At 42.1% G+C, this 17,172-nt stretch overlaps 1 protein-coding gene across 1 annotated transcript in view; it reads right to left on the reverse strand.

The window, feature by feature from the left end:
- OXTR (oxytocin receptor) overlaps positions 1-10,225 on the reverse strand; it is a 35,984-nt gene extending 25,759 nt beyond the window's left edge. Inside the window, exon 1 of the mRNA XM_016424471.2 lies at positions 8,305-10,225. Within this exon, the coding sequence (XP_016279957.1) occupies positions 8,305-9,250 (946 nt within the window). The 5' untranslated portion in view covers positions 9,251-10,225. The remainder of the gene's footprint in view (positions 1-8,304) is intronic.
- Positions 10,226-17,172: the final 6,947 nt, after the last annotated feature.

Genomic DNA, 17,172 nt, shown 5'->3' on the forward strand with positions numbered 1-17,172 from the left:
AATCACAGGCTCCCTGAACTCTAATTTCTTACTCTGCAAAGGAAGAATATTGAATGAGTTGGCCGCTAATGATTTCTCCAGTTCTACAGTTATGATATAGTGTATTTGTTTATGAAGCACTTCCAACCACACAAGCCAGACTAGGCAGGCAGTTGGCGCCACAATGGCTTGAGCTCTGGACCTGCAGTTAGAAAGAACTGAGTTCAGCCTTCGACATTTACCAGCTGGATAACCGCTGGGCAAGTCACTTCACCCTCTGCCTACCTAAACTTCCTCATCTGTTAAATAGGGCTAACCACTGCACCTACATTCCAGAGTTAAGGTGAATATATGAGAGAATATTGCTTTACAGGTGTTATTATTACAAATACTAATCAGTATTCTTTAAAGCATTAACCAAATGATATTTGTTATTAGCTTAAGTATTATCATCCTGAATTTGCAAATGAGAAAAACAAGGCACAAAAATGTAAATGGCTTGCCAAGGTCACAGAACTCTAACTTTTATGAGAATCAGCTCAGAGAGGAAGAGCCAAATCTCTTGAATAACAGTATCTAACATCTTCCCCACCATATTAGGTTGCAGCCCAGCCCCTCGTCCACCAAATGCCTTTCTACCCCTTCCTAGAAAATTCTGGTCATTTGATGAGGAAGAGGAGGGTGAAGGTGGTGATAGTAAAACACTAGAAGGATCGGGCATCTCAATTTATATATATATATAAAAATATAAATATATATAATTATATATATAATAAATATATATTATATATATTTATATATAATATATATAATAATATATATAAATAATATAATATATATAAATAATATATATAAATAATATAATATATAAATAATATATAAAATATAAATAATATATATAAATAATAATATATATAAAAATATATAAATATATATAATTATATATATAATATATATATATAAATTGAGATGCCCGATCCTTCTAGTGTTTTACTATATATGTGTGGGGGGGGGGGCTTGATCCTTCTTAGAAGACCCTTGAAACTAAGGAAAAGGAGCAGCACACCCTTAATGCCACTACTTTTTGCTACTTCTTCCCCTCCTGAAGCTTTCCATCCCAGATCTAAAGCAGAGTCCTAGACGGCAGAACTATCTCTCTACTCCTTTCCTGAGCTTCTCCAACAAGTCAAAAGTGGCCAATATTTTTTGAGTGGAAGCTGGTTATTAAATATGTGCCAGCACACGGATGAATCCAGTAAATGAGAGCTAGGAAGGCATACGTGCTACGGGGCTAGCCTTGAACCTCAGCACAGTGCCTGGCACATAGGAGTTGCTTAACAAATGTTTACTTGACTGACCAGATTAGAGTCAAGAAGCCCAGGAATCAAATCTTGCCCCTAAATTGAAAAGAACCTTGGATGCCAGTCTTAATTCTGACAATACTAATAATATGTCATTTGTTGATTACTCTAATCCTAGACCAATTTGTTTTGTCATTTCAGTCCTGTCTGACTCTTCCTGTCCCCATCTGGGGCTTTCCTGGCAGATACTGGAGTGGTTTGGCATTGCCTTCACTGTTCATTTTATAGATGAGGAAACTGAGGCAAAAACAATCCAGTGAACTTGCCCAGGATCCCTCCACTAATAAACATCTCCGGAGACGAGTCTTCCTGACTTCAGGTCCAGGACTCTATCCACTATCTAACCACCTAGCTGCCACCTAGACTAATTATTGGGTTACTAATAGAAGGCATCGAATCTCTTAGTTATTCCCACTGCCCCCCTCAAGCAATTATTAAAAATTCTCCCTTACAAGTGAGTTGCCAGTTTGTGTCTTTACATGGAAGAAATCACAGATCTGGAAAATATATTAAATACAATAATAGTAATTCAAGCTGACATAGCACTAGAAAGTTGATCACAATTGCTTCTTTGGGGGAAGGAGGACAAATACATTATTATTCCCATTTTACAGATGAGAAAAGTCTGGAAGAGGGATTGAGAGACTTTCCTGGGATCACACAGCTTGTAAGTGTCAGAGCCAATGTTGGGATCCAGACTTTTGGCATTCCCGTTCGCCCCAGCTATGGTCACACAGAAGATGAGTTGCCCTTAAATGAAGAAATTGGAACAGCTAGGTGGCACAATGGATAGAGTGCCAAGCCTGGAGTCAGGAACACCTGAGTTCAAATCCAACATCAGATTTACTTGATATGTGACCCTGGACAGGTTACATTGCCTCAGTTTCTTCATCTGTAAAATGAGCTGGAGGCGGAAAAATGGCAAACCATTCCAGTTTCTTTGCCAAGAAAACCCCAAACAGGGTCATGAAGAATCAGACACAACTGAAAACCACTGAACAGCAATAAAGAAAGAAATGCCATCTGTAAGATTCCCTAAAGCAAAAGATGACTTCTGTTTTCACCTTGCTGGTGGGGGCAAGGGACGAAAGGCAGCTTATTCATTTTATATTTAGGTAGAAACCTTTATTAATCTTTTTTTTAAAACCCTTACTTTCCATCTTAGAGTAAATACTTTATATTGGCTCCAAGGTAGAAGAGTGGTAAGGGCTAGGCAATGGGGGTCAAGTGACTTGCCCAGGGTCACACAGCTGGGAAGTGTCTGAGGTCAGATTTGAACCCAGGACCTTCTGTTTCTAGGCCTGGTTCTCAATTCACTGAGCTACCCAGCTGCCCCCATCTTTATTAATCTTAAGGATGACAATGGCAATGTTTGTAGTTCATATTATCACAGATACAGACCTGGAAGAGTTCTTAGAGGTCATTTGAGTCTAATCTCCTTCACTTTATTTATTTATTTTTAAATCTGTACCTTTTGTCTTAGAATCAATACTAAGTATCCATTCCAAGGCAGAAGATTGATAAGGGCTAGGCAATTGGGGTTAATTGACTTGCCCAAGGACACACAGATTGGAATCATCTGAGGTTAGATTTGAACCCAGAACCTCCCACCTCCAGGTCTGGCACTCCATTCACTGTGCTACCTAGCTGCCCTCAATGCCCTCACTTTAAAGAGCAATGATTTGCCCAAGATCATACAGTAGCAAAACTAAGATTTGAAGCCAGGCCCTCAATCTTTGAATTTAGTGGTTTTGTTCATTCTTTCATGCTATCTCCACCATGCTATCTCTCTCTCTCTCCTTTAATAGCTGAAGAAACTGAAGCCCCCCCCCCAAAAAAAAAATTATTTTCTTTAGGCATTTGGGTAGTCAAGTGGCAGAGGCAGTATTTGAACCCAGGTCTTCTGTCTGTCAGTCTAGCACTCTTTCTTCAGCCCTGCTTATATACAACACCACCATTCTGTTCACAAAAAAACTCCTTGTTTCTCAGTCTTGCATTATTATTCCTTCTAAGCACTTGCTAACACCCTCCCAGACTGGATACAATGGATGCCATTTAATATTCTCACTAATTATATTTTCAGCCACTTATGGCTCCCAAAGGCCAACCACAAAATCCACACATGGTCCTTTTATATAAATAGTCCCTGCCCTGTAATCTAACTTGTGACTTAAGCTTACTGAAATTAATTTTCCTCTAGACTAAGGGTAAGTGCCCCCTTTTCAGAGAACACGCCTATCCTCATATCCTCCCTCCTGTTAAGTATTGAGTCTGGGCAGCCTATTCCCCTGACCCAGCAGCCCTCTTCTGTCTGGGCAGGCAGCTGGCTATGGGCCACCTCCTTTCCTCTCCACTCATATCTAGCTCCTACTCCCTAGTGACCTCTCGTGATCCCAGGGGACCAAAAAGGAAAGATGATCCACGTTCACCTCTCCTTCCAGCCAGATGATGGACTCAAGATGCAGAATGAGACACATTTTTGGACCTGAGCAATGTGGAAAGGTTTTGCTTCATCGTGTCTATTTATTACAAAGTTTGGGAGTTTGTTTTTGGCAGAGTAAAGAGATTAGAAGGGGAGAAAATTAACTGAAAAAAATAAAATTTGCTGGAAAATCTTTTTCAAAGAAAAGTATTAGATGAGTAGGTAGGAGTCTTATTTTCACAGCAATGGCAGAATCATCCATCCTGGTATGTGTCTACATTGGTATTCTTCTCAGAACACTATGCATAAAAGAATAATGTGGAAAACCAGAGAAACACCCTGCATAACTCATTTGGCACACACTGTTTTCTTTGGGGGAATTAAAAGTCAGAGAAGCAAAGGAAACCACCATGACCTAAAATTCCCTCTGCTAATGTATCTAATCTCCCTGTTCTCTGCAGTAGGAGTGGGGGAATCCTGTTTTTCTTTTGTGGATCGATTATCTACAGGAAAAATAAAGTTGAGGGATACATTAGATAGATAGATAGATAGATAGATAGATAGATAGATAGATAGATAGATAGATGGATAGATGGATAGATGGATAGATATAGATAGATAGATGGATAGATAGATATAGATAGATAGATAGATAGATAGATAGATAGATAGATAGATAGATAGATAGATAGATGGATAGATAGATAGATAGATGGATGGATAGATAGATAGATAGATGGATGGACAGATAGATAGATGGATAGATGGATGGACAGATAGATAGATAGATAGATAGATAGATAGATAGATAGATAGATAGATAGATGGATAGATAGATAGACAGTCAGACATATATGTGTGTTTAATGCTTTAAGGTTTACAAAGTGATATATGTTAAATATTTGAGCCTCACAATCATCCTTTTAAGTGGGTGCTATTATTATCCCCATTTTCATATCAGGAAACTGAGGTTGAGAGAGATTAAGTGAATCAGCTAGAGTCACACAGCTAACAAGTGACTGAGGTAGGATTTGAATTCAGATTTTTCTAACTCCAGGTCCAACACCCTATCCACTGTGCAAATTAAAACCACTATGCTCAGTTGTTCTTGTTGTATTGTATGTTTGTTAGAAAAATACATTTTTTCACACGCTTACATGAGAGAAAAGAACATGCAACCTTAGGGAATACATGAGGATTTTTAACATTTAATCAAGCGATGAAGAATAGTGAAGAGAGAACTGAGTTACTAGTCAGGAAGATCTGCAATCAAAAAATACCCAGGGTTGGTGGCTGAGTGGAATAGGAAGATCCTGGATTCAAATTTGACTTCAGAGACTTCCTAGCTGTATGGATTAGACTTAACCCTAATGCCTAGCCCTTGCAGCTCTTCTGTTTTATTGTTGTTTCTAAGACAAGCCAGAAGGTAGGGCTTGGTTGGTTTGTTTTTAAGTCATTCACCTTCTGATTCATACTGGCTGCATGACCTTCACCTCTCTGCCCCATGTGTATCTCTTTAAGCATTCTAGTCTTCCATGTTATTGGAGTAAATAACTTACTGGGAGAAGGAGCTCTTAAATCCAGCTAATTTCAGCCAACATTTAATAAATAAACGCCTATGTGCAGACCCTGAGGATAAATCAGGGATAAAGGTGACTCAGTATAAGCTTTGAAAACTAAAAGGGAAAAGAGGCAGAGAAGAAGAAAAGTAGGGAGTGACATAAGGAGATTGAGAAGAATGCACCAAAAGGATGGAGAGGCAGAGAGAAAGAGACAGAGACAAAAAAACACTGAGAGAAGAAAGAAAGAGGAGGGAAGGGGAGAGAGAGAGACAGAGACAGAGACAGAGACAGAGAGAGAGAGAGAGAGAGAGAGAGAGAGAGAGAGAGAGAGAGAGAGAGAGAGATTGTCAAACAGAGGAAGAGAAAGAAAAGCCAATAATATTAGCACTGGCCCTGGGGCTATCTTTAATGCTTCCTCTCAACATCCAGCCTGACGCCCTAAATTGGTCAGTCTTCTTCCTGCTGGCAGGGCCTCACCCACCCTGTCTCTCTTTCCCAACCAGCCTGTTTCTGCCCAAGTTTCACAATTCTTCCAGGCTTCCAGACTGAGTCATTTTTGATTCTTCATTCTCCTCCTATATCCAGTCACTGAGTATTAAGATTTCTTCCTTTGAAATAGTTTCCTAGTTCATCCCACCTCCTCTCCATTCCTACCATGATAGTAACACAATAAAGATTGGTCTTGGAATCAAAAAGACTTGATTTCAAATCATGCCTCAGACACTTATTTATTAAGCATGGAACCCTGGAAAAATGACCTAACCTTTCTTGGCCTCAATTTCCCCTCCTGTAAAAGGGGAGGGGGTATGGAATAGTTGGTCTCTAAGATCTCTTGTGCCTCTAAATCTATGATACTATGACCTCCAGCCTGTACTCTAATGGTCTCACAACTAGCCTCATTTCCAACCCATACTTCTGCCTTACTAGTCTTATTGCTCCTATTCCATTTACCCCAATAAACGTGTCCTACCTACAAAGTGCAGTGCTGGGCACTAGTGATACATATCTTCAAGTAGCTTACATTCTCATACTGAAGAATCCATGGTGGTTGTCTATCAGATCAAGTCCCAGATCCCCTGATGGTATTCCAAGACCCTACCTGATCTGTTCCCTTCTACCCCCAACAGACTTGGTAGTGCCATAGAGACACATAGAGGCCACTTGGGTAATGTAGTATACAGAGTGGTGGGCACAGAGGTATGAAGAACAAACTTTAAATCCTGCCTCAAACTCTTACTGGATTCATAATTCTGGGCAAGACTTTCTCAGTTTACTTCTCTGTAAAATGGAAATTATAATAGCATCAACTTCTCAGGGATATTGTGAGGATAAAATGAGATAGTATTCAGTAGCCTTACTGGCAAAAGGAGAAGATTGGACTAGATGGCTTTTAATGTTCCTTCCAACTCTAAAAATACAACCCCAAACCAAGTTTTGCCCTCTACTCATCCTCAACATACTCTGCTACACTGAGCCCCAGATCCTCTCTGTCCCATGCCCTGTTCATCCTCCTTTGCTCAAGCTATTCCTTCAATTGTCCTCATGGACTTCTGTCTGGATCTCTGAAATTCTGCTCCCCACCCAAGGTCCAAGTGAAGTCCCACCTGCCACTTTACAAAGTGGCCATCCTGCTCTCCTCCTTCCCACAAATGCCCAAGGCACTGAATGGTCCTGTTTGTTTCTTGAGAGGCAGCACAGAATAATAGATAATGCAACTGAATTCAGAGTGAGGTTCTGGGCTTGGAGTCAGAAAAACTAGATTCAAACCCTACCTCAGACTCATCCAATGATGTTATTTTAGCCCTACAGAAGTTGTAAAGTGCTCTGCTGTAGTCATCCCTTCCCACCTCCCTATCCCAGTGCCCACCATCATCCCCCTCAGTGCCTAAGAACAAGAGACCAGAGGTTGTTCTTGCTTTTGAAAAGGTTTAGCATTATGAACACTTCAGTTATGCCTTCTTCCATCAGGGAAAAAAAAAAAAGGAATTTCTGACTCTTTCAACAGGAACTTGTAGGTGGAGCCACAAACACCTCGGCATTCTCTCTCCACCTGTAGGATTTGACCATCTCAAAGAAATGCAAGTAACTCTAGAAGATCATCGAGTCCTCCCCCCTCTTTTTGTAGGAGAAAACAGATGAGCCCCACAGAGTAGGAAAGCGACTCGCCTAGGGCTGAACAGCTAGAGAGTGAAGGAAGAGGGATTCTCAGCTTCTTTTTTCCCAGAACATTTGCCTGGTAGCTCACAAGCACAAAGCAGCTAACTCATTCAGCCCCAAAGAACCACATACCCAGGGAGGTGAATGAAAAGGATGCTCTTAAGCACATGACCTGGCAGAAAGTGGTGACTGATTTGGGGAGCGTGGGTTCACATAAGGACTTTTCAGGTGCCACTCGTGTGATCAGGGAATTTTAGCACATTATGAAGATAGAGTACCTTGGAAAGAACATTGGATTTGGGAAGTGGGTTTGAAGTTTGCTGTGTGACCTGAAGCAAATTACTTAGCCTTTCTAAACCTCTGGGCTTCCTCATCTGTAAAATTAGGGGGGAGGTGGATTAGATGACCGCAAAAGTCCCTTCCAGTCCTAAATCTATAATCCTTTGAATTTTGATGTATTACTCTGCCCCATGCTCCTGGAAGGAGAGCACTTGGTTAAGGGAAAGAAAGCTCTAACAGTTCTGCATTTCAGACAAGATAGAGTATACCTCAGCATTGTGCCCTGGTGCTGGCTTTGCTAATCAGACCTTCCTCTTCCCTCAAGCCTGGGTGATTCCTCACCTCTGTCCCTGCCTTGGATACCCATTCTATGCTGGCACTTTCTGTGTGGCTTAGACCCACCGACCACTCCATCTCCCTTTCCCTGTTCTCTACTTAGTAGCTAAAGTATCACCATCAAAACCAGAAGGGCCAGAAGGACTATGCCCAGCACCCACAGGTGAAGAGAAAGGAGCCCCCCACCCTCCTACTTCCCCCTTCTTACTTTCTTTAGGGGCATCGGGGTCCCAAACCGACCACATCTGAACGAAGAAGAAAGGAGTCCAGCACACGATGAAGGCTAAGACAATAATGAAGGTCATCTTGATGGTGCGGATTTTGGCCTTGGAGATGAGCTTGACACTACTGACCCGAGACAGGGGTCCCCCATTGTCAGCATCTGCCCCACAGGTAACAGATGAGGCCAAGAGCCCAGCAGCTCGGGGCTCATGAGCTGTCTTGAGCTTCAAATTCTGCCAGATTTTAAAGCTGATAAGCCCATAGCAGGCACTGAGCACCAGCACTGGGATGATGTAGACGGTCAGTGTGATCCAGGTGATGTATGCCTTGGGTCCCCAGGGCTGGATGAACACTGCCCAGCAGTCGTACACTCCTTCACTCACCTCCCTCAGGGAGAAGATCTGGATCTGAGGCACGCTGACCACCAGGCACACCAGCCAGGTACAGAGGACTGAGAGGTGGTCTGATTGCCTGCGCAGGGAGCGCAGCGGCTGGCAGATGGCCAGGCAGCGATCTAGAGACATTAGCAGGAGCAGATAGGTAGAGGCGAACATGCCCACCACCTGAAGATACTTGACAAGTCGGCAGAGGAAGTCGGGTCCATAAAAGTGAAAAGTGATGTCCCAAAGGAGCTGGGGCAGCACCTGGAACACTGCCACCACCAGGTCGGCGATGCTGAGGTGCTTCATGAAAAAGAACATGCGGGAGTGCTTGTGGCGGGTGGTACGCAGAGCCAGCAGGACGCACAGGTTGCCGGTCAGTGCCAAGAAGAGGATCACACTCAGCACCGTCACCTCCACCTTGGCCATGGCCTCGTTGCGTTGAAAGGGGATGGAACTGCGGTTCCTGTCTCCGGGGCTGGAGAGCTCCAGGCTCCAGTTGGCGCTGCAGTTCGGGAACCCTGGCTCTGTTGCTTCGCTTGAGCTCTCCATGGCGGGCTGGGGTCTCGCTGGCTTTGCAGCCTGCCTAACGTTTCACAACCCGTGGTCCCGGGCTCTGGCCATAGCTCTCGGAACCCAGGAGAGCGACCCAGTAGTGGTGCCGAGCCGCAACTCGCTGCGCGTCTTGGGAGCTGCGCTCCGCTCCTCGCCTCTGCCTGGCGACAAGCTGGGAAGCGCTCTTTATAGGAGAGACTCACGGGAGGGGGAGCCGCGCGCGGGCCCAGCTGCCCTGCCCCTCCCGTCCCTTCCCGTGCCCCTCCTTCTACCCGGGGCCACACAGCCAAAGAGGTCTCCCAAGCGACGGCTCGGGGAGTCCAGAATACCTTTGTCTCCACTGCCCCTAGGAGTGCAGCTGCTCTCCAAAGCCCTAACCTGTGGGCAAACAGAAGGAAAGGTGGAATGCCTCCACATCCCGCAGTATTAGCTTTTCTCACCCGGTTCCCGCTCGCCCCCAGTCTCTGCGTCCCCCGGGCGTCTACGTGAGACCTGGGATGCTCAATCCTCTGCAGGCTGGATCCGGGTCCAGAAGGGCAGCTTAGAATCCCAGCCAGCTTTCAGCCTCTCCTGGAGCATCCCTGCCTCTTCTAGGCAGCCTCCTGAGAAGGATAATCTAAATCGTTCCTAGCTCTCTTCCTCCCTGTCCTCTCTGGCCACTCTGCCCTCGCCCCTCCAGTCCTAGTGCACCATCCCCTCGCCAGCCAAGTGCCCACCGCTCCTACCTGCTAATAGGGGAAACTCGCGGGTGCTCTTAAGTTTTCTCCTTGTGAAGTTGCTCTTCCGCACCTTTCGAAGACCGAATCTCTGGGACTCCGATTCGGGTCTATGGAAACCTGCTCCACCCTCAGTCTCTCCCAACGTCCTTCTGCCCGGCTCTCAAGCTTTGGGCTTAACCAGAAGGAAAAGGAAGCCCAAGGGAGCTGCGGAGTCTCTGGCAGGAAGACGTGATTACAGGGGTGAAGCACTGGCGGCTCACTTAGCCTTAGGTAGTGCCAAGACCCTGGGCCGGAGCAGTTTAGTCCGCTAAGGGGCGCAAGAGGCTACAGATTGGTAGATCCTCCTAAAGACCAGCTTTCGCGAAGGCATGCTAATAAACATCTTTATTTCGCAGAGGGATGGCAAAGACAGACTGGAATGAACATCATAAAAAACCTTGGTTGTTTTTTCAGTTAATGTATTTGACTTGTTTACAAAAAAAGGAAGGCTTTATTTGATAGAGAAACTATCTGATGAAAAATTGTTTTAACCAAAAACTCATCATCCTTGCCTTCAAGGGAATTTACTCAATATGACCTTATAATTGAAATCCTAGTTTAAAAAACAAAGAGTACATAGGTAATGGCTTTGAGAATTAATTCAACTAAAGCCTTGTTTAGGGAAGTTTTTCTGTTATTAGCCCCTCTTTAAAATAAACTTCTTTTTCTGATCAGAGATTCAGAAAGTCTAAGTTTTGCTTGATAATTACAGTTCACTTTATATTGTATTTTCCAAACATTTCATCACCACAACCCTCTAAGGTGGCTTTTCTCAAGTATTATTACCCCCATATTACAGATGAGAAAACTGAGACTTGGAGAGGGTGAAGGGACTTGTTTAAGTCAAAGAACTACCACCTACGGGATTCCTCCTGATGGTCCTCCTGAACCCAAATGTGGAACTCTTTCTACTTAAATATTTGGGGAGTAGTCTGGAAAATCTGACCTCCCCATTCTGCTTGGTTTTGTCCTACAGTTGGTTTGCAAATCCTCTGGAAACAAAATTTTAAATCTTATATGTTGCTATGTAAATATTAAAAACAAAAATCCTTTCTGTCCTCCAACCTCCTTCCCCCATCCACTTTTGGATTTTCCCCCCTTGGTGTCAATATTGACAATATCAAGGAAGATTTTTAAAGTGGGGGAAAGGGGAATCAAACAGAATGAGGCTCTGTAAAGTGTATTGCAGGACCCTCTTTGATATTTGTTTTCCTGAGACATTTCACTTTTCCTTCTTTTGATTATGTCCAAAAAATCCCACTTAGCCAAGGACAGCCATCTCTGAAACCAAAATAACAGTCTTATGCCATTACATCACCTTTGACTGTGACCAGAGTTTGAATGGGACAGAATTTTTAGTGTTCAGTATAGTCATTCCTTCCCCAGCATTCAGTAAATATTTGTTGGATGGATGGATGGATGGATGGATGGATGGATGGATGGATGAATGGATAGATGAATGAATGAATTATTCTTCCAGGACCTCAGATCCAAGCCTGTTGTTTAAGAAAACGGCATATCAAGAGGAGACTGAATACTTCAGTTAGTGTATTAATGAGTTTTTTCACTCTTGGAGCTATGGTAGGACATGTGATAGCTGTGATGTATTTGATAGATAAAATTTACTACAGTTTTCAGTTCTATTTGTATAACACTTTAGTGACCTTGGACAAGTCATTTCCCTGTCTGCACCACTTTCCTCATTTATAAAATAAAATATATGGAAGGACATTCAGAAATCTGGAACAAATCCAAAGGAGGTGACTAGAATCATGAGGAGAACTCAACCATGTCAAATGAGGAGTGAAAAAGAAGGAAGATTAAGTGATATGGTGGAAAGAGATTGCTAGTGGGGGTGAGGGGGCAGTTAGGGAGTTCAGTAGATAGAAAGCCAGGCCTGAAGATAGGATGTTCTAAGTTACTATCTGAATGACCCTGGGCAAGTCATTTAACCCCTATTACTTACCCATTACCTCTTTTCTGCCATAGAACCAATACTTATATATTAATTCTAAGATGTGAAGTAAGGATTTTAAAAAGAGATTGCTATCTTTTCATTCAGAGTGCTTGGTTCAAATCTCATCTCTAAGACTTTTTACACATAAGGCCTCAGGAAAGTTAATTAACTTCCCTGTCCTTCAGGGTCTATTTAGGATCACCAGCCTTGGAAACCTGGCATGCGGAAGATCACTCTCTGGACTCCCCTTGAGGGCCTGGCATTTCAGCCAAGTAGGGAAATCATGCCAACATTTAAGTATCAGCTCCCAAAAGTGAATGAATAAGAAACTAAGCAGGGTTGGTAAATTCCACCATCAGGCCTAAGTTTCAGAAGAAATAGTAATTATCATCTAGCTGAACTAACCACCTGCCCTTCTCATTCTCATCTCTTGTACCAATGGCAAGGATAAGGAAGCTAGGACTTGGAGGATTAAATTGAAGTCACATCTCTCCCTGGCTTTCTCAAGACCGATCTGCAGTCTTGTATATTCATTGCTGAAGTCAGAATCCGTGAGGATTTTATAATAATCAAAGGTCACATGCAGGAAGCAATTTACAGCTAATATATTATTGTTGTTTATTATTTCCTCCCCCTCCCCCCCAAAGAGACTGAGGCTCAAAGATGTAAAGTGACTTGCCCCAAATCACAGTTAATAAATGTCAAATAAAGGATTCAAAATTCAGGTCTTCTCCACCCAAGTTCTAACCTCTTTCCAATCTGTTTGTATTGTGTTCAGAAGGACTAGTGATTTCACAAATAGAGGAAATTGCCTATGGCGATACCAGGTTAGCACTTCCTTGGCACTTAGTCAGAGGGGTTTACCTGGACTGAGTTGTACATTTGTGAATTGAATCAGTATTAAACTATGTCATTTCCCTTGTTATCTGTATAAAGTTAATGAAAAGCTAAGTGGCTTTCCCCCAGTCATAAAACCAGTATCTTCCAGAAGACATTGAGGCAAGCCCTCCATCCAATAAGCAAGCCTGCTTCTCATGACAGAAACGCTACCTTCCCCAAAGTATACCTGGGTAATTTTTTTTCTGACTAGACCTGGGATTTCATTGGTATCAGTTGCACTTGATGAGGAACTTTGACCAATTCAGATCAGCACCTGCTCTGAAACCTGGACTCCTCACGAGTTAAACGACTTTCCCAGAGTCACAAAGCCAATATGTTTCAGAGGTGGAACTTGAATTCAACTCATTGAATTCAGTCCTGGCTCATCAATCTTTCCGCCCATCCTAAATCATGCCCTCAAACAAGGGGATTTCAATATACATTTGGATGTTTCTTCAACTACCCTAGTTTCCCTTTTTTTTTCTGTCTATTCAATGTCCATGACTTACTCCACTATGCCTCAGCTATATGCAGGTATGTTCTGTATCAGAGGAAAGACCAGAAATAATGAAAAAGTTGAATTTTGAAGAAATGTCTCAGAAGAAGAGCAGAAGGAACCCCAGCTAACATCAGGGGATGGTATGGAATTCCCCGCCCGGTTCATAAGGCAGTTGGGGGGAAACCAAGAGGTTCTTGTTTGGGGCTCCTCAATCTAAGAAGGAGAATTACCCTTGGCTGTGAAGATACAAAAATCTCTCAATCCTTTCACCTGAGCAGCAGAAGATCTTATCTCTCAACTGGTGACAATCTTTAGAATAAAAGACTCCTTTTGTAAAAATTAAATTAGTTTCTCTACTAAAAGTATTATATTTTTATGAGGTTTATTAAAGATTATTAGAAATCAAGGAAATAAGAAAATACAAAATAAGAAAAGCACATGCCTAGGGCTGATTAACCCATTCATAATTCACTTACTACATCTTGTATGAGTAGAGGCATGTGCTTAGAAGCAGAAGAGAGAGCTTGGGAGGCAGAGAGCCCTTTAAATACTAAATTGTGTTATCACACTCAGGTGAGGACTCAGGTGAGATTATAGGGAATTCTGGGAAGTACCAAGGACTTCTGGGGATTAAAGTTCAGGGTTCAAATCTCCATTTTACACTTTTTCCCTTAGGGGAACCCAGAGCTTATTTCTAAAGAAGATTCCCTGGTTCAAACCCTCAAGATCTGTATATCAAAAATAGCTAGGGATTTCCTTTCTCTCCTGTCCTTCATTACCCTTCAACCCTTTATTACCTAAATAAAATAGACATCTTGATTTTAATAGAAACTTGAATCAGATTCAAATCTATTAGGAGGGGAACTTCAAATATCATTTCAAAAAGGGAGGCTGAGGGAAAATATTACTTACCCTTTTAGTCTAGTCAGATTGACTCCATTGGTCAACAGCTCAACTTGGGGGAAGGGGAGGAAGTAAGGAAGTATCACCTTATATTGATTCCCCACTTAGCTGAATTTTGGTTCCTCCTTCAAAGTCCCCCACTAATACAATTTATACTATCTTTGGTCTTGCCATCATTCACAAATGTTCCACTTCCATGTTCCTGAACTCTGGATTTCCTTTATCTGATTATAGTCTTTTATCATTCTCTTATCCTATGCCACATGACCCCTAGCCCTGATCTTTGTCTTTACCTTGACCCAGACATCCAATCTTTCCACCTCCTCGGTTCTTTCCCAGATCATCACAACCTGATCTGGTTTTAAGTTCTTCTTTCCTTATCTTAACTCCTTGATGATTCAATTCAAGTTTATAGTATCCTCTAAACTTGAGTCTTTTGTCCAATTGCCAATCTTGCCTTGCCAATCTCTAGTCTTGAATCATCCCTCCCTTATCTGTGCAGTTCTCATATTGCTAAATAGAGCTAGAGAAAAATCACCAAACGGTATGGATGGTGTCCACTACAAATTAATGTCACATAATCTGCTGTGCCCTCATAGCAGCAAGGCAATTTTTCTATTTAATTCACCACAAAGTCACTACAGGGGCTATTTCAGATCTTTCTATCCTTATTCAAGCCTCTCAACTCTATTCCCTCAATAGAGGACCTCACCTCACACTTAAGAAAAAATAAACTGAGGCATTTTGCTATGAACCCCCAATCCTCCTTCCTCATCTCACATTACTCAGTCATCTTCTCCTACTGCACTCCTGCTCACATGAAAAAGAAATCTTTCTCCTTGCTGTTATAGTTAAAATAGTGTTTGGCATAAACTGTTACAGATAAAAGAGTGGTTGCCTTAAATTGTGACCGCAGAAATATGGTTTCAAGACAGCATCTTGAGTTAAATCAAATATAAAGTGGTCGCCAGGGAAAAATTCCCAAATATGAAATATACCCAAGTCAGCTGGGTTTTATAGAGATTTTAATTAATACAAATTAAGGAATTAATGAAAGGGAGAGAGAGAATAAGAGGAAATAATGAGAAAGGGGCTAGACCAGCCTAGGCCAGCCTAGGCTGAAGCCCTAAAAGAGAGATCAGTCAGTCTTTAATCCACTTACCACAAGAATTGTCCCAAGAAAGATTCTAGTGTTCTGGGAGACCCACCAATTCAGCTCCTCAGCTCAACTAAGTTCAGCCACCAAGCCCTCTCCATCAGCTTTGGCAAGCTGACCCTCTTCAAAGAGATCTCTCCAGGAGAGTCCCCTTCTCTCAGCTTCTGACCTCCTTTTAAAGAGATTTTCTCCTATGTCACCTCCCACAAGTTCTCACATCTACCAATCACAGTAGACGTTTTCACAGGACTGACCATTCTTAATTCACACCTGAGTAGACTAAAACCTCACACCTCTTTTGTTAAGCTTGTCCCTTGTATGTTTGCAAGTTGCCTGACCTTCATAGGTACTTAGCGCCTTTCTAAAAATAGACTTAGCTTAAAGCTTTTGCTTCACTATAAGTATGAGTTAAGTACTTTTTCATTGTTCAGTAAAGAATTTACAACTTTATCTTCCCCTAAAGTATGCTTAAGTATGGGTGGAGTAGAGTTCTCACATTCCTGACTAAGTCCCTTCATTGTTTAAAATGGGGAATGGTCTTAACCAAATCTTCTGAAGTAGGGTCTGAGAATTTTTAAGATTCACATTGCCAAATTCAATCTCTTAACAAACATCCTTAATGTGAAGCCCTCCAGCTTTCTCAAATTGTTGACCCCATTATCATCTTTACTATCTTCGATTTCTCCCTATCTACCAGCTCTTTCCCTGATCCTTACGAATATGCCCATGACTCTCCAATCTTTAAAAAATCCTTATTTTATTATATCTTTCTACTTGTCATTTTCCTAGATCTGTGTTGGTGAACCTATGGCACATGTGCTGGAAGGGGGCTGCTTCCCTCCCCTTCCCCCTCCTCACACGTGCCTCAGGACATTTCTTTCATCACCCACCCCCCTGCACAGCAGCCCAAAGGGAGTGCTTCCTCCCTCTCCTGTTTAGGGGCAAGTTCACATGATGTAAGGGTTGCATTTTGGGCACTTGGTCTCTAAAAGATTTGCCATCACTGTCCTATATCCTTCCCTCTTTTATGATGACTCTCCTTAAGAAAATTTCTAGACCACGTGCCTCCTCTTCTCCTTTCACTTGCTTCTAAACTGTCTGCAATAAAATGAAGTGAGCAGAACCAGAAGAACATTGTACACAGTAACATCAATAGTGTGTGATGATCAATTCTGAATGACTTAGCTATGAGACAATTCCGAAGAACTCATGATGAAAAATGTTATCTACCTCCAGAGAAAGAAATTATATAGTATGAATGCAGATCAAACATACTCTTTTTAAATTTACTTTTCTTGGGGGGTTTATGGTCTATTTTCTTTTACAACATGACTAATATGGAAATATGTTTTGAATGGCTGCACACATATTACCTATATCAAATTGCTTTCCTTCTCAATGAGGGAGGAGAGGGATGGAAGGAAGGGAGAGAATTTGGAACTCAAGTCTTAAAAAAACAAAAGCTTAAAAAATTTTACATGTAATTAGAAAAAAATAACCTTGTGTAATCTGGCATCCAACCTCATGATCCAACTAATACTGCTTTCTTCAAAGTTATCGATGCTCTCTTAAATTCCAAATCTAATGGCTTCTTCTATATCTTCATCCTTCTTGATCTCTCAGTATTCCTATATACATTTCCCTTTGACCATGTTGATCTCCCTATATAGAATTACCCCCTCTTTGAGGACCTAAACTCTTGCCTAGATTCAAAATGTAGTAAACTATCTCCTCCCCAAAACTAGTCAGCACTTGTTGGTTGCACTC

The sequence above is a fragment of the Monodelphis domestica genome, chromosome 7, assembly GCF_027887165.1.
Source record: "Monodelphis domestica isolate mMonDom1 chromosome 7, mMonDom1.pri, whole genome shotgun sequence".
Classification (NCBI taxonomy): domain Eukaryota; kingdom Metazoa; phylum Chordata; class Mammalia; order Didelphimorphia; family Didelphidae; genus Monodelphis; species Monodelphis domestica.